Source organism: Suricata suricatta, chromosome 8, assembly GCF_006229205.1.
Source record: "Suricata suricatta isolate VVHF042 chromosome 8, meerkat_22Aug2017_6uvM2_HiC, whole genome shotgun sequence".
Classification (NCBI taxonomy): domain Eukaryota; kingdom Metazoa; phylum Chordata; class Mammalia; order Carnivora; family Herpestidae; genus Suricata; species Suricata suricatta.
Genome location: NC_043707.1, coordinates 14,995,620 through 15,019,818, shown reverse-complemented (window position 1 = coordinate 15,019,818; position 24,199 = coordinate 14,995,620). Strand labels below are relative to the sequence as shown.

The following is a 24,199-nucleotide window of genomic DNA, read 5'->3' as shown; positions in this document are numbered from 1 at the left end:
AACAAACAGTAGAACAGATCAATGAGTGCTTTTGAGTTAATCTATTACACTTTAATCATTGCCCTATTGGTTGGACATTGATTTTTTTCAGAGTTTTAACACAATGCTCCAGTAAATGTCCCTTGAATCCTTTCCTTTTTTTTAAGTTGTTTATTTTGAGAGAGACAGAATATGATCAGGGAGGGGGAGAGAGAGAGAGAGAGAGAGAGAGAGAGAGAATCCTAAGCAGGCTCTGAGCTGTCAGCGCATAGTCCAGCATGGGTCTCTATCTCATGAACAGTGAGATCTGACCTGAACTGAAATCAAGAGTTGGACGCTTAACGAGCCACCCAGGCACTCCTGAATCCTTTCTTTTGTAGTGATTGCCAAAGATAGAATTTCCAAGCTAAAGAATATGACCAATTTTTTATGGCCCTGGATATAATTACCAAATGGTGTTATCAAAAGGGCCGAGTGGTTATACTCCCATGGACAGTGAATGAGGTCACAGGTTCCCTGACTCTGATGATCTGCTCTTCAGAGAGCCAGCTGGAAGTAAGACCAGTGGGCAGCTGCTGAGGATGCCTTCAGACAGAGGAGGGGGAAGTGAAGCCATCGAACACATTCTAGACTGGCAGGGGATGTGCACTCTGTGTTAGTGATATTCTGCTCTCTTCCAGGGTCCTACAATGATTCTGGAGATGCCCATTTGGAACGCAAGGCCTCTGAAGTTGTAAGGTGAAAGGGATGATGCTCCAAACAAGGACTGACCAGTGATCGCACCAGGTCCTCTTAGAAGTTTGAGAGGTCTATGGGGCCTTTAGAGGGCTGCCTCTCATCTCCCCCACTCTTGGCTTCTCAATTTACTTCTTTGGATCTTTCCAGAAACCGTCTTGGGCAGTTCTGAAACAAAGGCCACCTAGTGGCCATAAAACAAAAACATTTTGAAATCATCATCTCCCAGAAAGACTTCTGTCTTAAGTCATTACCCTCTGCAACTTCATTGGAAAACCTCCATGATTCATAGTTTTTCTCCAAATGGCAAAGATCAAAATGGCTAGGGCCTAGCGCATATGACCTTGCCAGAAGTGATTCAGCACCATCCCCCCAAATCTGGTTTATGCCACTTTTTAGAGTTGGAACAAACTGTGGTTTGGGGTTGGCCCAGTGTGGAAACAGGGGGAAAAGGCTGCAGTAGCAGCTAGAGTTATGTCTATCTGCATCTCCCCAGCACCTGACCCTGAGAGAGAACCCACATAGTATATGCTCAGGTGATTTCCCAGCTCATCATGTCCTAGAACCCCCGATGTTTACCTTCCTGGGGTACTTGTAAGGAGCAGTCATCCTCTTCACATGCTCCTGGAGCTCCTGAGTTAGCTTCTCTGGATCTTGAGAGCAGTAAGTTGGAGAAAGGACTATAAAAGCCTTCACCACCTGCCAGAAACAAAACAAAACAAAACTCCCAAACCCAGAAAGAAAGAGGCCCTGCATACCAACTCTTCTCTCCTTAACCTAGCCTTGTGAATAAGTGCCTACACTTGCCAGCCCAGCATGAAAATCCTACCAGCTCCTTGGAGTCAGCCAGCAACATGGACGACCCCATTTTTCTGCCCTGTTGCCTCCTTCCCAGGAACAACTATTGGGAGCACTGGCTTTTGCGGAATGATTCCAGTATCCTATCTATTTCTCAAACTGCTCTCCTTTCCTGAAATGACACCACAAGCAGTCAGCGGGCCTCTCTTCCAATAGAAATACTTTGAAGTGAAGAGATTCACAGACTCCTTGGAGTTCATGACTTCCAGGTCTTCCTGACTGGAAAGGTAACTGGCAATGGCTCAGATAGGCAGGAATGGGGGAAATGTAGACCACTCCCAAGGAGAGGTGGGTCTTTCTGAGCTTGCATATATGATTGTTTGCCATCAGCAAATGTTTTGCTGCACAGCTTCTGTACCAGGAAGCCTCAGGGATATTCTGTACCTTGGTAGTTTCTGTCTGAGTCTTTCTTTGCAGGCTCCCTCCTGCCAAGGAGGAGAAGTCCTGAATTCCGGCACAATGGAACATGGTTTCTGATATGAATGGAGGAGTTCAAAGGCCAGTAGGTTGCTTACCCACACCAGCATATAGCTCAGTCAACAACATCCTGTTAGGTGGTGGTTCACCATCCTTGCATCCTTCAAAAGGTGGGCATCTCACTACCATTGCATGTTCAAATAGATCTGGTTATTAAGAAGGGCTTTCTCTAACTGTTAAAGCTATCAAATATTTATTGAGTAACTTCTAAATGCCAAGCACTTTTCTGAGTACTATATGTGGATTAACTGTGCACAAAGCCATTTGTCAAAACCCTAGTTAATTTGTGGCATAATAAACTAGCTGTACTTTTCCAGATGTGAGTTCTCCAATACATTCATGGGGCTCCCACTTCCCTTATTCTAAATTAGTGGCTTCAAAGGTTTTTTTTTTTATGTTAACTGATTTATTTTAGGATGGGGGGAAGGACAGAGAGAGATGGAGAGAGAAAATCTCAAACAGGCTCTGTGCTGACAGCACAGAGCCCAACTCAGGCCTAAGCTCATGACCATGAGATCATGACGTAAGCTGAAATCAGGAATCAGATGCTTAACCAACTGAGTCACCCAGGTGCCCCTGGCCTCAAAGTTTAATGGGCATCAGGACCCCTTGGATAGAAACTTCTGGTTAAAATAAAGATGCCATGGGCTGCATCCCCAATTACTCTGATTCAGCAAGACTGACTTGAGGTCTAGAAATTTGTATTAAAATTTTTTTAATGTTTATTTATTTTGAGAGGGACAGAAAGACAAAGAATGAGTGGTGGAGGGGGAGGGAGAGAGGGAGACACAGAATCTGAACTCTAGGCTCTGAGCTGTCAGCACAGAGCCCAACATGGGACTTGAACTTACAGACCATGAGATCATGACTGGAGCCAAGTTGGAACCTTAACTGACTGAGCTACCCAGCCACCCCACAGAAATGTGTTTTTTAAATGAAATGATGAAGTTGTGACTATTCCAGGGCCCAGAGGAGAATCACTCTTCTGACCCTGGTGCTTCTGAGAACAGAGCCTGATTTTGCACTAACTTTCATAAGGTAATCACATGATACTGTAGAATTATTTTGGATTTACAGCCAGTGAAAAAAACATAGGTCTGCCTATGAGCTTAATTCTCCCATCCTATCTATTCTGCTGGGACCCATGGGAAGGAATGTTCATTTCTCCTGAGAAAGGTCAGCTTATTAAACTTGACCCCTCCTTCTGATATGTCAACGTCACTTTGGATACTTATTCTGTCATCCCTCAAGTTGGATATTCCTCCCAGGTTAGAACCATCAGCAGTCATGTCTGGCATGCTTGCTATATTCTCACCTGCAGATGGGAAAGGACTCTTTATTGGCTAGGATGGATGACAGAGCCTACACTCACCACCAAGATTTCCTGCCCAGCAGTCCACCTCTTTTGGACCCAGTTCTATGTCCACTTGATAGCAAAGTGTTGCATCTTCTCATCATGTCCCTCTAGAGAGTATGTTTCTAAAGACATGAGTGTAATATTAGCCAGAAGGAATGTGTGCCTGATGGTGGCATTTCAGACTTTGTAATACCTGCAGTGGGGGTAAAATATGGGGGGATTTTCATCCTATTCTGCAGGGTGCTAACAGAACCAGGAGGAAATGTTCTTGGATGGACTAGTTACCTCCCCTCTGATGGGGTCCGGGCTGCTGACCACAGCAGCCTCCAGGACAGCTGGGTGCTCGACAAGGGCACTTTCCACTTCAACGGGCCCAATCCGATAGCTGGAAGAGAAAAGCAAACTCTTCCATGTAACCTATCTGCCCGCACAAAGCTTGAAAGAGAGATGGAAAGGGCAGACAGCTTTACCTTGAGGAATTGATCACATCATCATTTCTTCCCATGAACCAAAAGTAGCCATCCTTGTCCTTGTGGGCTCGGTCCCCTGTGATGTAAAAGTCCCCTTGTTCTGATGCCTCTGTCTTCTTAGGATTGTCCTGGAAGACAAAATAAGTCTGTGAAGGGCCATCTCAGCACAGCCACTAAAGCCAGTTATGGCCCTAGCAGCTCCATGCTGCAGACTAGGGACCCCTAACAGGAAGTCTAGAAGTTCCCAAACACCAAGCTGGCCAGAATCTACCACTGGACAAGGAGCTATGAAATGTGTGCATTTTCTCTCTTTTAAATGGAAGGAAGTGTCAGGAAATGATTGAGGACAGCCTCTCACTACCATTTTTAGTAGGATCCCAGGAAGCATAGTTGGAACACAAGTGGGTGGCCAGAGGGCCATTGACTCTGGGTTTTTTGTTGCTGTTGCTGTTGTTCTTGTTTTTGTACAATAACACACCCTTTGTGTCAGGAATCACTGAAGGTAGAAAGTCAGGGCTTGGCCAAAAAGCAAGGATAGAGGAAAGAGGAAAACTAAAAATCAAACTCTGATTCTCAAAGATTTAAAGAAGCTACTACTCAACAACAACAACAAAAAAAACCAAATTACTGTTGTATGCAACTATCTGGATGCATCTCAAAAACAATATGCTGAGTGAAAGAAACCAGACACACAAAAATGAGTACTCTATGAATCCATTTATATAATGTTCTTTGAAAAAAAAAAAAGGCAGGGTGCCTGGGTGGCTCAGTTGGTTAAACATCTGACCTCTGCCTAGGTCATGATCTCATAATTCGTGGGTTCAGGCCCCACATCAGGCTCTACACTGATAGCTCAGGGACTAGAGCCTGCTTCAGATTCTGTGTCTACCTCTCTCTCTGCCCCTCCTCTACTCAAGTTCTGTCTCTCTCAAAAATAAACAGTAAAAAATAAAATTTAAAAAAATAGGCAAAATTATTCTATTAGCAACAACAAATAATTTAGCAATTGCCTATGACCTGGGGATTAACTGTAAAGGGGCACAATGTTCTATATCTTGATTTGTGGTAGTAGTTACATAAGTGCATACATTTGTCAAAAGTCACTGACCTGTACACATAACATAGGTTACATACATTTTATTGTATGTAAATTGTGCCTCAGTTTAAAAACTGTATTCTAAGAAAAAATAAAAAGCTAAAGTGTTAGTACCTAAAAATAAATCTCACACAAAACCTGAAAGAAGTATACAGAGAAAAAAACTATAGAACGTTAAAGAAGATATAATTAAATGGAAAGACAGAAAGATTAAATTTCATAAATATGTTAATTCTCTCCCAAATTGATCTAGAGATGTAGTGACACCCATTAGAATACTAACGTACATTTTCCATGGAATTTGACAAGTTGATTCTACAAGTAGAATAGAGAGAGAGTAGAGAGCTAAGAGTAGGTAAAACATGTCTAAAGAAGTTGAAGAAGAAAGAGAGCTTTACTCTATTAGATATTAAGAATTTTGGAAATGATTTCCTGGATAAGGCTCTATAGAATCAGCACAGGGATGAAACAAGAAGAATGCTTCCAAGGCATTTTTAATGTGCAACCAAGGTTGAGAACCATGTCAACAGAGCTTTATAGAGAAGAGTCTGGCAAAAAGAGAGCCCGTCATAAACACCAACAACAGTGGGCACAAGGGGGAGGTAATTACTGGATTATGACAGAAACTTGGACTAGAATTCTTGGGCACAAGCCCTGCCAGTAAACCTCTCTCCATACAAGACTTAAAACAAAAAGAATCCTGAAAATTGGGCTCTGACACAAATTACAGTTTGACTTTTGAAAAGTCCCCTCCTTTTTCTTGAACCACAATTTTCTCATCATTGAAATGATGAGGTCACCCTGGTTTTATAAATTTACACTCTCAGACATACCCCTGCTCAAATCCATGTCCTGTACATACTAGTTGCTTACACTGGACAAGTCACTTTATCATTCTAACTTCTTTATCAGTAATAATACCAGTTATTGCAAGGGTTAAACAAGCAGATGTTTATAAATCTTGGAATACAGTGCTCAGCACATAGAAATCATTGTGAAAATGGCCATTCCCTGCCACTTACCAAATAGCAACTGAAGAAACAGAAGGGCCGGGTGGGCCTGACTCGGACAGCAACATTGCCCTCTTCTCCCGGAGGCAGGATGTTGCCCTCATCATCCACAATCTGGTAGAGAAATCATAGAGCAGTGTCTGGATATCTGCAGAGCCAGGCCACCCTGCCAGCTAAGCCTGCTGTTGCTAACCCAGAACATGCATTTTGTTCTCCTCTTTGAAACAAGCCTCAACAGAAGTTGGGGGAGGCTGCCTACCTGTACATCATAAGGTGGGGACGCTTTCCCCATGGATCCAGATTTGATTTTCATGCCCTTTGGATTGGCACAGATTACAACCTGGAGAGAAAGTAGTACCAATAAGGAGGAGTCTTATCCCCTTAGCTTCCTTCCTGGTGCCCATTTTTTCTCCCATTTTGCCTTCTAACTCTCCTCCCCTCTCCTCTCTCCTCCCTTCTCTTCCTTTAAGTCTCTTCCTCATCCCTTCCTTCCGTCTCTTCTTTCCATAGTCAACAAACATTTATTGAACACCTACTGGGCACTCACACATAAAGAACCAAATGTGTCATTAAGCCAAAACTCAGTTCACTACCAAATCTCTGCTGCCCGGATGTCTATGGAGAATACTGTCTAAGATCCTGGGCGCTGACCAGAGACGAGGTAGGCTGTCCTAGTGGCTATAAACAGCACTCTTGGCCCTGAGAGTTGGTTTGCTGACTGTGGTATCAATGTGAAGTCACTTTAAATTATCTTTAAGTCAAAAGGGAGGAAAAGCTAATGGGATTTTATTATCAGCTTCTCCCAGTGGGCAGGGGAGTCCCTGACAGGTGTCTGGAAGGCAGAAGGCTCAGTAGGTTGGCCATCTCCACCTAGTGGCTGAGGGCGCAGGTAGAAGTGACCTGTGGAAGAGACCCAGACCCCAGCAGTACTCACTGTTTCAGACTGGCCATAGCCTTCATGCAGCTCCAGGCCCACTTGGCTCTTCCATTTCTCTCTCACATCAGGATTCAGGGCCTCTCCTCCAGTTAAACAGTGCCTCAGGCTCATAAACTGGTACCTTTCTCATTTGGAAAACAAGGCCACCTATGTCAGGACTCCCCCATCCCTCACCTCACCTCCAGTACTGCTACTCAGGTCTAGACGTCTAAAGGTACTGGAGGGTAAAATAAAGGCTTTATAATCTGTTCCAAGTACCCTATCCTCTGGCTTTGCAGGCACGTTCCTCATGGGCAGATAATTTTTTAAAAAATCAATCCTGTCTGATTCTGAAAATCAGAACCTCATATAGCATGTTTTGTCATAACATGGTGAACTGGCCAAAATAACTTTGTTGAAAACAAACTAACAGTAAATTTGGTTAGGACAGCCACCCAATTGTAAATCGATTACAAATTTAAAAGGTAGAAAGTAGCCCCTAGCAATCTGAAAATTCAGAAGAATGGGCCATAAATTCTTATAGATATTAAATATGTCACTAATCTACCCCTCCATTTAACAAATCATCTGAAATGTGAACAATTGGTGGTTGCAAATACATTTTAAACCATTTTCTCCCCCTTTGGATAACCTTGGTTTGACTAATAATAAGTATTAGCTACTATCTTTCAACCAAATTCCTCTTGAAAAAATTATTCAGAGTCTGCTTTCTGTTAAAACCATGATACACAGATATTTACAACATCAATGAATGGGATGAATTCTTAGATTAGAAAAGGATTCTCCAGGAGAATCATTCAAGAGGTCCCTCTTAGGTGCTTCATGGACAGATACATGGGATGAGGGAAGGTGCAGGGCGGGTAGGGACAACTCCCCATGACCTGGGAGACAATAGAGGAGACGGACACAGATCAGAGTAAGAAGGGTAACAGGTCTCTCTCCACATACCCCGGCAACTAGACTTGTCCTGCCAGCACATGTTGCTTTGGCTTTAGCCACAATGGGAGCCAGAGGCACACAGTGTCTTGTTATCTTCTGTGGGATACCCACAGCATTCACTCAGAGGGCGGCTGGATTGGGTTAATCTGGAGCTGAGGGATGGAACATCTATCGTGGTGAGCACCACACTAAAGGGCCTGGCCACAAATCCCATTCCACAGGTGGCTAACAATTATCCAATAATTTCTCCAACCTCACAGAAGTAGCAGACATCTTGCCGAGCGAATGGCCTATGGGTATATGATGGAGAGATAGCCCATCTCAAGTGCTAAAATTCCAGACTATCTTAAATCTATCCAATTCCACCTGGATGCAAATTCCTGGGTGGGGGGTGGGCAGAATTTCATTTATGTAGGGCATCTGCAAAGGATATAGATGTTTATATGCTTGAGTATGTGTGTGTGAGACAGAAAAACACAGTTATATATAATATTCTAGACATATATCTATATATAATCACAGATGTACATGTGTACGTGTACACACACATACATCTGTGAATATATATTTATATGTATGTGTGTATATAAATTTACATGTATGTGTATATATAAACATTTATATGCATATATATTTATATAGAGAGAGAGAGAGACAGAGAGATGGAGATAAGAGAGAGGGCAGGGATGAGACAGAGACAGAGGTGGTATGAGAGGGTATGCGTGCATGTGTTCATATACTGCTGTATATTCACATACACAGGTCCCCAAAGCACCACACGGTCGGGCGGTACCTGGTCAGATCCTCCTGTACAAGCAGCCGGAAGATGGTGGGCACACAGCAGAGGGTTGTGATTGGGAAACTGGAGAGAGTCTAAACAAAAACAATGAGAGGTACTGGGGTGGGACTTCATGGAGCTGGAGCAAGTGAACTGGGTCTTGATACTCTCATTACCAGAGCAGAGAAGCTGAAAACTACATGTGGCATCCAGCCTCCAAGGTAGCTCCAATGGCTTCACTTCCTGATATTTGCATTCTTGTGGGGTCCCTTCCCACTCTGAACTAAGTTTGGTCTGCATGACCAATAGTATTCGGTAGAGGGGACAGATGCCACTTTTGAAATTAGATCATACAAATACTCCAGCTTCTGTTTTGGGTGCCATTCCTCTCTCTCCCTATCTTAAGTCACTTGCTCTGGGGGACACAGGCCACCATGTTGTGAGAATATGCAAGTGTATACAGTCAGAAACTGAAAGCTTTGTCCAATAGCCAGTGAGAAACTAAAGTCCTCTAAAAACCACATGAGTGGGTTTTAAAATAGATTCTCTAGTCCCAGTCAAGCTTTAAGGTGATTGCAGTCCTGGCAGATGTCTTTTCTTTTCTTATTATGGTAAAATACACATCACATAAAAATTTATCATTTTAACCATTTTAAATGTACAGTCTAATGATATTAAACACATTCACACTCTTGTGCAACCATCATCACCATCCATCTCCAGAACCTTAAAAATCTTCCCAAACTGAAACTCTGTACCCATTACACAATAATGCCCTGTTTCTCCTTTCCCCCAGTTCCTGACCATCCTACCTCTGTCTCCATGCTTTTAACTACTCTACATACATCCTGTAAGTGAACCATGCAGTATTTGTCACTTTATGGCTGGCTTGTTTCACTTCACATAATGTCTTCAAGATTTATCCATGATATATATAGCATGTATCATTCCTTCCTTTTTTTTTTTAATGTTTATTTATTTTTGAGAGACAGAGAGAAGCATGAACAGGGGAGAAGCAGTGAGACAATGAGACACAGAATCTGAGGCAGGCTCCAGGCTCTAAGTTGTCAGCACAGAGCCCGACACAGGGCTCTAACTCATGAACCACGAGATCATGACCTTAGCTAAAGTTGGAAGCTCAATTGACTGAGGTGCCTCAAGTGTCAGTCCTTCTTCCTAAAGGCTGAATAATGTTCCAGTGTATGCATGTATCACGTCTTGTTTATTCGTTTATCTGCCGATGGGACCTGGTTGCTTCCATTTATGGGCTATTAGGAATAACACTGCTATGAGCATGGATATACCCAGCTGACCACTTGACTACAACCTCCCAAGAGGCCCTGATTCAGAACCAGCTGTCAGGCCGCTCCCAGACTCCTGACCACCAGAAACTGTGAGATAATAAATGTCTGTTTAAAGCTGCTAAGTTTAGGGGTAACTTACTACAATAGATAACTAATACATCATGTAAGGGCCAGGGGCAGTAGAGGGACAATGTACACACTGGCTGATCAAGCCCTAAGTGAAAAATGATGATGGGGAACTTGATAATGGCAATAATAATCAATATGTGTTAAGAACTCACTCTGTGCCATGCCTTGTACTGTTTCATCCTCCATAGAACTATATGATTCCTTACTTTCTTACAGTAGATGAAGAAATTGACGCTCAATTTCCTCCTCACAAGGAAGGAAGTTAGGTGACTTTCCCAAGGACACACAGCTAGCAAACGGAAGACGTAGGATCAGAGCCCAGGTCTGACTGATGGAACAGCCTGTGCTACTAGCCCGCAGTTTGACACAGCTTACCTCAATGCAAAGAGCATGGGTAGATGGCCCCTCAGATGCTTGAAGGAATGGTGGTTAGGATGTAGAGGGTGGAAGGAAGGTGGCGTGTGTCTTCAATGGGGTCAACAATTATGAGAAAACCCGAGGAAAATGGGCAGGAGTCATCAAGATACTCATGCTGGGTGAAATATTCACACTAAGCACCATGGATAATAACACATGGAATTGAGGCATACACTATGGTTTTCCCTAAGGTTTTGAAAAGTAACTAGGGTTTCGACAGGAGCACAAGGAAGAAAGTGGTGGAAGGAGTGGTACCCAATGCATAAAATATAAAATATGCAAATGTTTAGAGATATTAAGTGGTCTTGTCCAGGGATCTAGTTAAAGGACAGGCAATAACTGAAGGTAGGCAGGTGGGCAGGAGTCAGATTACAGAATGTCCTGGGAGCCATTTTGTTTAATATCAGCACCAAAGAGGCCTTGTGATCACTTATGCCTTTTCTCCTGCAAATTCAAAAGCTATATTTCTTTCCTTAAAGAGTTTTATTTATTTAAGTAATCTCTACACCCAATATGGTGCTTGAACTCACAACCCTGAAATCATGAGCTGCATGCTCTACTGACTAAGCCAGCCAGGCATCCCCAACGTCTATATTCCACTCATATCATTTACACCCAACACATGAGCCATGCTTTTGTTTCTTACATTGAGAATAAGCTTGGCATCAACTCGGGACAGTTCATGCACAAAAATGCAAGATCCATGAGGCCAGGCAGAGAAGAGGGTCCAAGCTGCTTTCACCCAGCCTGTGTCTGATGTATTCCAGAAGATGTCTGATGGGGTCAAGGCTGCCCACCGCCTGCCAAAAATGAGAGAAAGTCAGAACCCTCAGCAATGCTTATTCTTCTAAAAAGGATTACAGTATCAATGCTATCTTATTTGGAGCCTTGCCCAGGGCTCACTTATAACTTACTTATAGTAATCAAATTGGTATAGGAACCATAAAGCCAATCTTTGTCTCAACAAGCATTTATGGGGCATATTCTGTATATTTATACTATAGGTGAAGGATACAGAATTAAACAGACAGATCCCACGCTTTCAAGAGTTCACAGTATAGTGGGAGGGATTTGTAAGGAAACACATAATTTAAGTACAGTGTGATGAGGGTATTTCTTTATTCAGTCAACGTTTATTCAGCACCTATTCTGGACTTGGCATTAGAGTGTAGCAAAGAATGATTAGTCTTGCTTTGAGGAACTTATACTTTAGTATGTTTAAACATCTAGGAAGCCCCTGGAGAGCAAGCTTTCAAAGAGTAAACCGCAGACCCATTACACAATTATGGAGAATGGGCACCTAACCCAGAGAAAGGATGGAGGGGGATCTGAGAAATGCTTCCCCAGAGGAGGTAAGAGCTGAGTGAGATGGAAATGATGCACAGGGACTACATGGGAGAAGCAGAGAAGGAAGGACATCCCAGGAAGAGAAGGCAGTGCCTGTGAGCATAGAAAATACACAAGTGGTCATGTTCTGTGCTTGGATTTTGGGACACAGTCTTCCTGGTCCTCAACCTGCTCATTGGCTGTTCCTTCTCGGTCTCTCCCTCCAGTTCTCCTTGCTTACCAAGTTACTGCAGAAATGCCTCAGGCATTCAGTGCCGAGACCTCTTCTCTTTTCAGTGTCTATTACTCTGCTGATCTCATCCAATTTCATGGCATTAAGTACCACCTTGTTGATAATTCCAGGATGAGTCCCACTATCTCCAACTATCTCCCAGGATTGCCTTTCTTAACTCAGAGTATGGAGATGTCTACTAAGTAACTCAAACTTACAATGCTGAAAATGAACTCCTCATGTTTCTCCCACCAAACAGCTCAACACAGTCTTCCTGCTATCAGTTACTGCTTCTGATTGTTCAGGCAATAAAATGTGGCATCACCCCTGACTCTTTGCATTCTCTCTCACTTCACATCAAGCCTGTCAGTAAATCTTATTAGGCTTATGTTCAAAATACATTCAGAATTTTGCCTCCTCTCATTTCTCCTGTGGAAGCCTCCACCTTTGCCTCTTAATGCACTGGCCTCTGAAGTGGGCTTCTGCTTCATTCTTTGCCCTTTACAGTTTATTCTCAACCCAAATGGCTGCGAGCTCTTTTAAAAAACCACATCAGATCACGTCACTCTTCTGCTCAAAATACTCCAGTGTTCCTCAGAAAATTAAACATAGAATCACCATATGATCCAGCAATTCCACTTTGGATATATACCCCCAAAAGAATTAAAGGCAGAGTTTTGAATACATGCTTATATACCCATGTTAATAGCAGCACTAGTGATAACAACCAAAAAGTGTAAGCAACCCAAGTATCCATCCTTGGGTGACTGGATAAACAACACTGATATGTTACATACACTTCAATATTCATTAATGAGCCTTAAAAAAGACAGGAATTCCTGACATACACTACACCATGGATGAAACCTGAGGACATGATGCTAAGTAAAAGGAGTCAGACATGAAAGGAAAAATACTGTATGATTCCACTTATAGGTGGTGCCCAGAGTTGTCAAACTCATAGAGATAGATAGAATGGTGGGTGTCAGGGTCGAGGGGGGAAGAAATGGGGAATTATTGTGTAATGGGCACAGAGTTTCAGGTTTGCAAAATGGAAAAGTTCCAGAGATGGATGGTGGGGATGACTGTATAAAAATGTGAATGTCCTTAGTGACACCAAGTTTACACTTAAAAGGTTAAGATAGTAAATTGTATGTTATGTATCTCTTACCACAATTAAAAACAAAACCAAAAAATTTCTAATGGCTTTTCACCTTGCTCAAAGTCAAGTCCAGGGCCTTCTGATTCTATCTGATTTCCCACTTTGTTAGCTCTCTGACCTCACTCTTCTTTTTTTTTTTTTTATTTATTTTGAAAGAGAGAGAGAGAGAGAGAGAGAGAGAGAAAGAATGAGCAGAGGACAGGCAGAGAGAGACAGAGACAGGGAAATCTCAAACAGCCTCCACAGTATCAGCTGAGAGCCAAACCTAGGACTCGATCTCATGAACTGTTGAGATCATGATTCAAGCTGACACCAAGAATCAGAAGCTCAAGTGATTGAGGCACCCAGGTGCCCCATGTTAGCTCTATGACCTCAATCTTGCCACTACGTCTCTTACATTTCTCTGGCTCATTCCCTAATTTCTATTACTTTGACCTGCCAGATGAGCGTCCTCCAGTACCTTCCACTAGCCACAAAACCCAGTCCATAGCTGGCCTGCGAGTGCTCAACCATCTTGGGGGCCCCGGTAGTGCCACTTGTGAAGTAGATGGCCAGTGGGTCTTGACTTTTGGTCTTCACACAGTTGTGCTCTGTGGATGCCTCGCTGTAAAATATAAAAATCCTAGGTGGTATCACAAGTAGTACAAACAGTCATAATAACAATGATATTTATAACAACGATACTGACCACAATCTTATTAAATACTACACGTGATGCACTGTGCTGAAAGTTCCAGCTCGCGCTCTCTCTGAGCCCTACAATCACCTCGTGGGCTAGGAATTATCATTATAACCCTGTGCAAATAAGGAAATTGAGGCTCAAAACTGGTGAAGTGACTCACTCAAAAGAGCCTGTGCTCTTCTACCAGGGCATGAGGACTCTCTGGTTGAATAAGCATGTTTCTGTGTCTACAACTCTGCACAATTAAGGCACAGCTCCACCCTCACCTCAATTTCAGGTAATTTAGGGCTGAGGTGTTCCCTAAATTTCAGGTTTGAGATCTCAGTAATTCCTAAAGTACTGTGATCTAGAAAATCTTCTCACCCATTGGTTCACAATCCAGGCTAGACCATAGGGGCACCTGATAAGTTTTGAAAAGAAATACCATTGCCTAGGCTCCACCCTAGAGAAAAACAGAATCTTTGATGGTGGGCCTGGGACGTTGGGATTTGTTTTTTCTTGGTATGTAAATACACACACACACACACACACACACACACACACACACACATTTTTAAAGATCAACAGGAAATTCTAATGACAGCCAAAACTGAGAACCACTGGTCTAGGCCAACCTGACAGCTCGTCAAAATCGTCTGGGCAAATCTCTTACAATACAGATTTCCAGGGCCTTTGCCTGGTTAAGTAAGTTAGATGTGGGAATCTGAATTTAAAACAGCACCCAAAGACAAATAGACAAATAAATAAATAAAATTGAAAAGAACAGATTTTTCCCATAATTTTTAGTAGAAAGTTTGCATTCTAATATAGGTAAGAACAATGTAAAGATTATTTACCATGTCCTCAAACTTATAAATATATCTTTTGAACTTTACTACCTACACATGCTTAGTATTTTCTGTTCAGGTTTCTGCTGATAATCATTACACTGAAATATAGCATAATAATATATTATGGAAAATGTCACATGTTGGAAAAACAATATTTGGAAAATACAAGGTATATTACTTACAATGCATGCTTGTGGGTCTTATAATTCTAAAACTTGGTAACACATTTAAGTGAATGTGGCACATAGTTCTTTTTCAAATAAAGCTACTATTAAGAGACAAATGTTGCTATGAGTAAAATAAATAAGTACATAAAGTGAAACAACACCCAGGTGAATGTGAGGCTGTTGGTCTGTGGAAGGGGTACATGTGACTTAATGATGCAGGCCTCTGACAGGGCCCTTTTTGGTTCTGCCTCTGATCAGGAAAAAATCTCAAATGCCTAAATAGGCTTCCACCAGGGCATTGCTCAAAGGCAGATGGCTTTTGGTTCTGTCCTCACCTTCATGTAACTACCTGTTAGCATCTTGCATAAGTCATTTTACTTGTCCCATGTCAGTTTCCTTACCTGTAAAATTGGGTCAAAGTGAACTTCATAGGGTTTTTGCCAAGATTTAAGAAGACGATGTCTGATTCATTATTGTGCTCTGAGCACCAAACACAATGCTTATCACAAAACAGATGCTCGGTACATCTTTGGTGCGTGAATGAATGTAGGTAAATGCTTACATAGCACAATGACTAGCATACACTAAGCACTCAATGCATGGCGGCTATTATTATATTATTAATTGACCACCCACTATGTCCTAAATGCATTGTATGGGTTATCTAGTTTACTCTGGCTACCAGCTCTGTAACCACGAGCACCGTTACAGAAGCAAAAGACACCCAGAAAAGCTAATGGCAATTCTATTATTGCATAAGTGAGTGACTTTTAAGGAACTTATGGTGGTCACTGGGATTAAGTCTCAGGTTCACCTGCTCTCCACGGTTGAGTGCTCCCTTCTGGTGCACTTTCTTCCTGTACAGTCAGCAATACATTCCATCCCCTATTACTTAAAGGCAAAAAACCTTGGCCTTGTCTTTATGCTGTTCCAGGAGTGCCCTGACTTACCGGAGGAGTTCCCTGAAATTCATCCAGCCTGGCCGACTGCTGTCTGACACCAGTAGCTTGGTCTGAAGGGTGGGGCAGTCAGCACTAATGGCATCGACCCTTGGAGCCAGGGAGTCACTGGTGATAATGGACTTGGCCCTTGATGCCTGCAGCCGGTATTTGAGGTCCTTCTCCGTCAGCTGAGAGACACCCGGAATCATGACAGCCCCTGACACCATACAGAGAAGGGATGTTGACTGGGCAGCAGGAGAAAACCCCAGGGAAGAGGTCCAGACCCAGATACACCCATCAGAGACATGAACAGGAAAACCTGGACAGGGTTGGAATGGCTGAACTGGAAAAGGTAACAATAATGACAATAATGAAATCCAGAATATGTTTATGGAGCACTTGATGTGCTAAGAACTTTACATGCATTGTTTCATTTAACTCTCACAGCCCCGGAGAGTAGGTGGTATTATCATACCTATTTTGCAGATTCAAACAGCAACAACAACGACAACAACTACAAAGACTTTGACCCTTCTGCCTCAATTAAATGAAATAACTTGTCCAAGATCACATAGCTAACATGTTGTGGAACTGGGATTGTGAGTCTAAGAGGTAGGAAACCTGAAGGTCCATGATCTTGAACACTGTATTATGCTGCATTAGAGATGACCTAGCTCCTTGGTGTGCCACGCCCTCAAACAAAAGGCTATAACAAATCCTAGTGTTGAGAGTGGACCTCCTGGTGTGGTTGGTGGAGGATGGGTGCAGTAGGTGGGAGCTTGTATAACGTCAACCAAAACCACTTCTGCCGGCAGCTGAGTCTGTCTCTTCCCAAGGGGAAGGGATGAGGAAGGAGGAAACAGGGACAAACTTTAATCAGACACCTGAAAAGCTACCTGAGTATCTCAGAATGGAGGTTGTAAACTCCCCACCGAACCCACACTTTCATTTCACAGATGGCAAGAAAGAGATCCTAAAAGAATCAGTCATCCTGCCATGGCCAATGAGTGAGGACAGGAGACAGAGAAAGGGGTCAATCCCAAATGGTGTTGGAGCCAAATCAAAGTTCTCATTAGTCATTGATTTATCTCCTAACTTTTACAGGCCTTAAAACCCAGTACGAGCACTTCTGGAGGAAAATGGTATTTCTTCATTTCAACCCTCTGCTTTAGCTATTTCCAGAAGAAGTCTGTCCTACCTGCAGTTGTGTGTGGTGTTTGGGGGGCCCAGGCAGATGGTGGACAACTGGGGATGTCAGCAAGAGAAATGAGCCTAACACTGTAGACTATAAAGACTGGTATTAAGTGTGTATCAGAAGAACACGGCAATGTGGGAATCTAAGGATACCCCGCTTGAGTATCCTCTAAAATGCTGGAGATGATGTGGAACTACATGGTCATGTACCATGTAGTCTTGAATTATTTTATTTGGACATCAAAAAAAATGAGTGAATCTATGTAATTGGGCGAAACTGGAGGCAATTAGGTAACAGGAAAAATAATGAAAATAATACCCCTAAAGGTAGTTTTGATTATGCAAAGTGTCCAACACAATTCCTGGCACAGAGTAGTTCCTGAAGAAAACACACGAGGACTCCTTTAACTTGGCCCTTACTTAAACAAACCTTGTATGTCATGGCCGGATATGGAGAACTCCCCAAACCTGTGTGCCAGTTTCTTTTCCTCAAGCTGGATGTACTATAATGGTGCTCATTTCTACATAGTGTGCAAAAATATGTAAAAAAGGAGTAAAGTTCCTGCTTCTTTATTTGGACAATCCATTCACAAAATGGTTGATTAACCTGGTTTGTACAGAAAAGCTAACTCTCAAAAAAAAAAAAAAAAAAAGAAAGAAAAGAAAAGCTAATTCTCTGGTGTGAGCTTGTATCCCTCTGTCTTACAAACATTATTTGTAAAAACATCTTGATTTCACACAGAGTATTCTATGGACAGGATTGGAGGGGGTGGACAACATTTCAAGTGGTGGAACGTTCTGAGTGAGGGTAGAAACCAGTTCTCCACCAAAAGTTGTTGTCTTGCTTTTGTAAAATCAGCATAAAAACTCCAGCCTTTTCAATAAGAGCATCAGAGGGTCAGCAGAGGCCCTCTGAAATCTTTGGATGGTGTCCTTTTCCCTCCTCTGCTGGAACAATCACCCCAAGAAGATCAATGGTCCACTGCCCTGGCCATTCATAAGAGCAGAAGGAGGAACCCTCAAGGATAATCTTACTGCTTTGATTATTTGGTCTTTTTCTTCCTTCCCTTGGGAGTGGTGGATGCTCTGGTGCCGAGAGTCCTAAATTCTAAGAGTGAAACTAATGTAGGAGGACTATGAAGGTCTCTCATGCATAATTGCATTGCTCTCCACATGCTGGCAGCTCCCAAACCATGAGCAGCAAAAAATATGGTTGGTTTGTTCCACTTAGGTTTTTTTTTTAATGTTTAATTTATTTTTGATACAGAGAGAGACAGAGCATGAGAGGAGGAGGGGCAGAGAGAGAAGGAGACACAGAACCAGAAATAGGCTCCAGGCTCTGAGCTAGCTGTCAGCACAGAGCCCGATGCAGGGCTCGAACTCACGAACGTGAGATCTAACCTGAGCTCAAGTCAGAGACTTAACCGACTGAGCCACCCAGGCGCCCCTAGGTTTTTGTTTTAAGTTTATTTTGTTCTCAACAGCTTTTTGTCCTCCCATAAAAATGCAGAGTTTTCTACAACAAAGTCGGAAGTGCTGGAAACACTGGCCCTCATGCACACATGGAAACATCTGGCTGGGGTCGAGAAGCAGTTGCCTCTATTTGGTGAGCCACGTGAGCTTCACTTTACTGCAGTTCCTATGCGCTCCCCACTGCCACACACTGACTTGCTTTCCTTTATTACATTACAGCTGACCCTGTGCTAGATCAAGTCTGGGCAAAGGGGAAGTAAACACAACTCCACATAAAGTTCACTTTGCTCCATTTCCCAAACCATGTGGACTCTGCAAAACTCTGGCAGATGTGCTGGCCCCAAGGGGCAGCCTCAGCCCTGCTCACTGACCTGTCCGCATACATGCCACACTGACCAGCCACCACTCCGGGAGCCTCGGGAGCACCAGCATCATCCTGTCCCCAGGCTGAAGGTTACACATGTCCCTGAGCACATTAGCTGCCCTCCTGGACTGCTCCCCCAGCTCCTCAAAGTTCCACTTGACCTCTGCTCCTGTGCCACTGACCCACCAGAATGCGGGGATAGGCGGCCGGTGTCCAACCTAGACAGAAGTGTAGGCAGAAAAGAAATAAAAATCATTTGTTGAGGATTTCTGTTTGCTTGTTGGCATTATATTTAATTTTGTTTAAATAGTGTCCAAATTCCATACAGTGTTCAACACAGTGTTCAAATTCAAAACAATACGAAAAGATGCAGTGAGACGCTTACTCCCATCCTTATGCCCATCTACGCTGCTCCTCGCTTCACCTGCTTAATAGGTAACCAATTGTATTAGTTTCCTGCATATCTGTTCAGTGTTTCTTTAGGCAAACATTACGTATATTCTGTTTTCCATACCACCTTTTTTAATGCAAAAGGTAGCATGTGATTCCTACTGTTTTGTGTCCCCATTTTTTGAGATATAATTCTCATACCATAAAGTTCACTATTGTGAAGTGCACAATTCACTGGTTTTTAGAGTATTCACAAAGTAGTGTGATCATTGCCACGATCTAATTCCAGAACATTTTCATCATCCCAAAAGGAAACATGGTACATATTAGCAGTCACTTCCTATTCTCCCCTCTCCCCTGCCTTTGGCAACCACTAACCCACGTTTGTCTCTATGGATTTGCCTGTTCTAGATATTTCATATGGATGGAATCAGAGTATGGGCCAGCACCAGCACCACTAGTTAAAAAGAGGATTCCTTCCCGACTGAATTTTCCTGGCACTTCTGTTGAAAATCAACTGACCATAAATTTCTGGGTTTCTTTCTAGACTCTCTATTCTATACCACCCATCCCTATTTATCCCTATACCAGTGTCACACTGTCTTTTTTCCCCTCAAACAGAAAACAATACCGTTATTAGTGTAACTTTGTAGTAGGTTTTGAAATAGGGAAGTGTGAGTCCTCCATTGTTATATGTCTTTTCCAAGACTGCTGAAGGTTCTTATGGGTCCCCTGCCTTTCCACGTGAATTTTTGGACAAGATTTCAGCAACAAAGTCCCCTGGGATATTGATAAAGATTACACTGAGTATCTAGATCAATTAGAGAGTGTTATAATTTTTTTTAACTTTATTGTTTCTGCTTTCAAGGACAATCAAATTTTAAAAACCATACAGTACAACTTTATAAAAGGCAGTCTTCTGGAGTGCCTGGGGGGTTGAGTAGGTTGAGCCTCTGACTTCAGCTCAGGTCAAGATCTCCCAGATTGTGAGTTCGAGCCCCGCATCAGGCTCTGTGCTGTCAGCATCTGTCAGAATCTATATCTCTGTCTCTCTCTGCCCCTCCCCCAACAGCATCTGTCTGTCTCTCTTTCTCTCAAAAGCAAACAAACGTTAAAAATATTTCTTAAAGGCAGATTTCAGGTAATCTGCTAAGTGCACACATAATGTAAAGGCTAACATTTTCTGGTGGTGCTTGTTTCCTAAGAGTTGAAGTTCATCAGATGGGTTTAAATTTTCCAAGAATTGTCACAAAGGATAGGTTATTTTTGCATAATGAGATAAGATATCAGAGGCATTCTTATGGAGAATCATCCAAATCTTTAATGAATGTTTCTCTAATAATCACTCGCTGAGCTATTCCAGCCTTTGGTTAGTTTGCAGAATTTTAAAAAGTAGATGCTGAGGATTTTTCCAAGGTGTTTCATTGCTGTTGTTGTACAAACGATAACATTTTAGCAAAGCTTTATTCCACCATATTTGTTGCTGTAGCCCGGTTTGTATTTATCATTAAGAGAAATCTCCTAAGGACAATCCCAGGTTGGGAAAATAACCCAGACTTTGTGGACAGGAAGGGGGCACTCCGGCTCCATCACCTACATATGCTTCCGAGGAGGCAGACTGCATGACTCCCACTTTATAGATGAGAAAACTAAAGATGAAAAAATATAGATGAAAAAAATCTAAAGAGCTTGATGCATTTATCCAAGGTCACACTTCAAGTGGATGAACCATGTCTAACTGCAAAGCCACCTTCATACTTTGCCAAACCCGCCAACAGTATACGTTTCCTGAATGCACTAATGGTGTTAGTTTCCTCACCGTTTTTCTTTAAACAAGCTCTTCATAAACTTAACATAAATACATTGCTTTGAGATCATTTATATTCTCCTGCTACAAACACAAAGTTAGCACCTTTAACATAAATAAAGAGTGAACTATAAAATGCAGAGAGAGACACAACAGATACATAAGGAAGGGAAAATAAAGAAGGAAGCATATGCACACAGATACACAAAGGAATCAAGATAATCTTAACTCAATTCAACCTATCTGCCATGATCTGTGAAAAGCTTGGAGCCTCAGCCAAGCTCTCTCCCTACTTAAAAGGGAGGTACACAGCAGTGAGACCGATATTAACGACAGAGTGCATTCCAAACTACATTTTCTCCTTCACTCGATCAGAATGATTGGAAGGGAACCAAAGGGGGCGTAACTGTCTCACTATGAGATCTGGGTTCAGGAATATGAGACACATCAGAGACTGGGTGAAGAGTCTAAGGCTCATGACACTTGGCATAGATTGTTCCCCTCAGGCTTCAATGCTAACTGTTGAAGTTTTGGAACTTGCAAAACTCCTAGGTCAAAATGTCCACATTGGGGTACTGGAGGGCAGCCTCTGATGCCCAAGATGGACACTAGGACACAGTGGGCCTCACCTTTTCTAGCTGACTCCACATGTCCAGTACATCATGGGCAAAGTTGAAGTACTCAGGCACTGGCTGCCTCCCCAGGCTGATGGCTTCCCAGGTGGCCACAATCTTCTGAGGGGCATGTAGCGGTGGTGGTTGCCCATGAGGCCCACAGAATCGCCAGGCACTTCTCAGCACCTTCAAGACCTGTCCGCTTAGCCATGGCATCATGTTATTGCCTCTGGCCTGTCACCAAAGAGAAGAGATAGAGCATCATCCTGAATTCTGGGTTTTGTGGAGAGATTGAGCCTGAGAAGGAACCTGTCATCAGCCCTGATGCTGACTACGGTGCACACTGACCTGTAAACAGTCTTGGAACTCAGGCTTCATTCCACCATGTGATTTTGGTCATTTCTCTCTCTCAGCCTGAGATGCATCCCTTCCACCTCTCACTTCCTTGGGCTCCCTGGGGGTCTGAGGTCAGTAACTCAGAGCCCACTCCCCAAAGCCCACTTTCCCAAGAAAAACCCTGAACCTGCCTGACAAAGATAAGGAAAGCTTTAGGGCCCAATAGAAATATATTATGAGCCACACCTGTAATGTACGCTTTACTAGGAGCTTCATTCAACAAAATAAAAAGAAAGCAGTGAAATGTATTATAATAATATGTTATTTAATCAGTGTGACAGGTGAAATAAAATGGGGTCATTCACATCAAGGAGTTTTAAAATGAGCCTGGAGGCCATTCAGGAGGTGGGCCTTAATGTCTTCACCTCACCAGTGGAGCCATGAACTTGTGATCCGGGCCAAACCACAAATATTCCAAGGACTCAGCCTGAATACATGTTACAGTAAGTGACTTTGTTTAGGGATAGACAGCAATCGATTATATTCAGGCAAGATTAGTTTGCTGCCAACATCAATCAACATTCTTTGTAAGCAATATATATAAGCATTCCCTTTTGTCTTTAAAAATCCTTGCCTTTTGTTCCCTAGAGTGGGATGGGGCACTCCTTGGGTTCCTGCCCTAATCTGTGTTCTCTGAACTATAATTCTGAGACCCCAAATAAATATTTCTCTGTTTTAATTTTAGCTTTGCCTCTTTTCTTGGTCAACACTAGCTAGATCCTATAATTTCAACATGTAATCCATGTAAAAAGAAATGACTAATGAGGTATTTTACACTTTGGGGGAGTGGGGTGGGTGGGTATTAAGTCCTCACGATCCGATGTGTACTTTACACTTAGAAGCACACCTCATTTTAGACAAGCCACATTTCAAGGGCTCAACAGCTGCAAGTGGCTAGTGGCTACCTTGGTGGACAGGGCAATCTTCAGTGTCTTGCTACTCAAAGTCTGGTCCATGGGACAGCAGTAGTTGCATCACCTGGGGGCTTGGGACAATGGCAGAACCCTAGACTGAGCTCCAGATGTGTGGAATTAGACTCCACACTTTAACGGGAGCCCCAGTGAGTTGTGTGCACTTGAATGTTTGAGAAGCAGGGCCTAGAGGCTGCATCCCCAGAGATAGTTTCCTTCCACCAAACCCCTCTTGGTCATAACAATAGTAACAGAACATGGTAATGTAACTGCCAGAGACTAAAAGTGTGAGCTCCCCACCCCCAGTTTCTCTTATTAAATCCTAACCCCCAATGTGATGGTAGCAGGAGGTGGGGGCCTTTGGGAGGTGATTAAGTCCTGAGACCCCAGAGAGCTGGCTTGCCCCTACCACCCCTGCCTGTAAGGATAAAGCAAAAAGACAGATGTCTGTGAACCAGGAAGCAGGCTCTCACCAGACATGGAATCGGCCTGCCGCACTTTGATCTTGGACTTACCAGTCCCCAGAACCGTGACAAATAAATGTCGTTTAAACCACAGCTGCCAAATGGACTCAGACAATGACCAGCAATAATAATATCTCACAATAACAAGAAGAATGATTGTAACTGCCAGCTACAGTAGCCTTACTGGATACCAAGCAAGCATTTGGAAGGTGCTCTGTAGATGTTATTTCCTTAAATCCTGACAACACTATGATGTAAGTGTTATTTTCTCTGTTTTAAAGTGAAAGTGAGGCTTAGAGACAACAAGCAACTTGCAGGTCTCAACTCCCAGAAAGGCCTAGGTCCCAGGCTCTCTTGTGGCTGCCAGGCCTTTGGCTTCAGACTCCCCTTCTCTGACCCTTTCACCGCATTCTTTGCCTTGCCTATACTCTGCCCCAAACCTTTTCCATGGCCTCCCACTCCCGGATTTCTCTGTCCCTTGAAAGCTGATAATTAGTATTCCCAGGCCTTCCTTCCAAGGGCCCTACACCATTTCAGGCATGCCCCTTCTGATACCTGTCCCTGAAAGATTTCTATCTACAGTACCTTGTTCTTGTTCCCAAGAAATGCAAAAGAGCTTCTGAGTTCCGCTTTAGCTGAATACAGGCCTTATGCCTAAAATCATTCAGGTTCCTCCCGGAGTGCTGGAGAAGGCAATCTGCTGACTCAGCCTCCCACTGGGAAGTCTGGCCCCAAATGCAGCCAAGAGAGAGCAGAGCCT

At 43.0% G+C, this 24,199-nt stretch overlaps 1 protein-coding gene across 1 annotated transcript; it reads right to left on the bottom strand.

Annotated features, from left to right (window-relative positions):
• Positions 1 to 29: 29 nt before the first annotated feature.
• On the bottom strand, positions 30 to 24,081 carry LOC115298790 (acyl-coenzyme A synthetase ACSM5, mitochondrial). The gene is made up of 14 exons (XM_029947899.1): positions 24,025 to 24,081; positions 21,684 to 21,902; positions 18,865 to 19,075; positions 15,836 to 16,043; positions 13,667 to 13,810; positions 11,133 to 11,286; positions 8,652 to 8,731; positions 6,917 to 7,040; positions 6,242 to 6,322; positions 5,995 to 6,096; positions 3,877 to 4,004; positions 3,692 to 3,791; positions 1,294 to 1,413; positions 30 to 898 (listed from the first exon to the last, which is right to left on the bottom strand). The coding sequence occupies exons 2-14, from the start codon at positions 21,885 to 21,887 to the stop codon at positions 815 to 817; spliced, it is 1,740 nt and encodes a 579-aa protein (XP_029803759.1). The 5' UTR covers positions 21,888 to 21,902; positions 24,025 to 24,081; the 3' UTR covers positions 30 to 814.
• Positions 24,082 to 24,199: the final 118 nt, after the last annotated feature.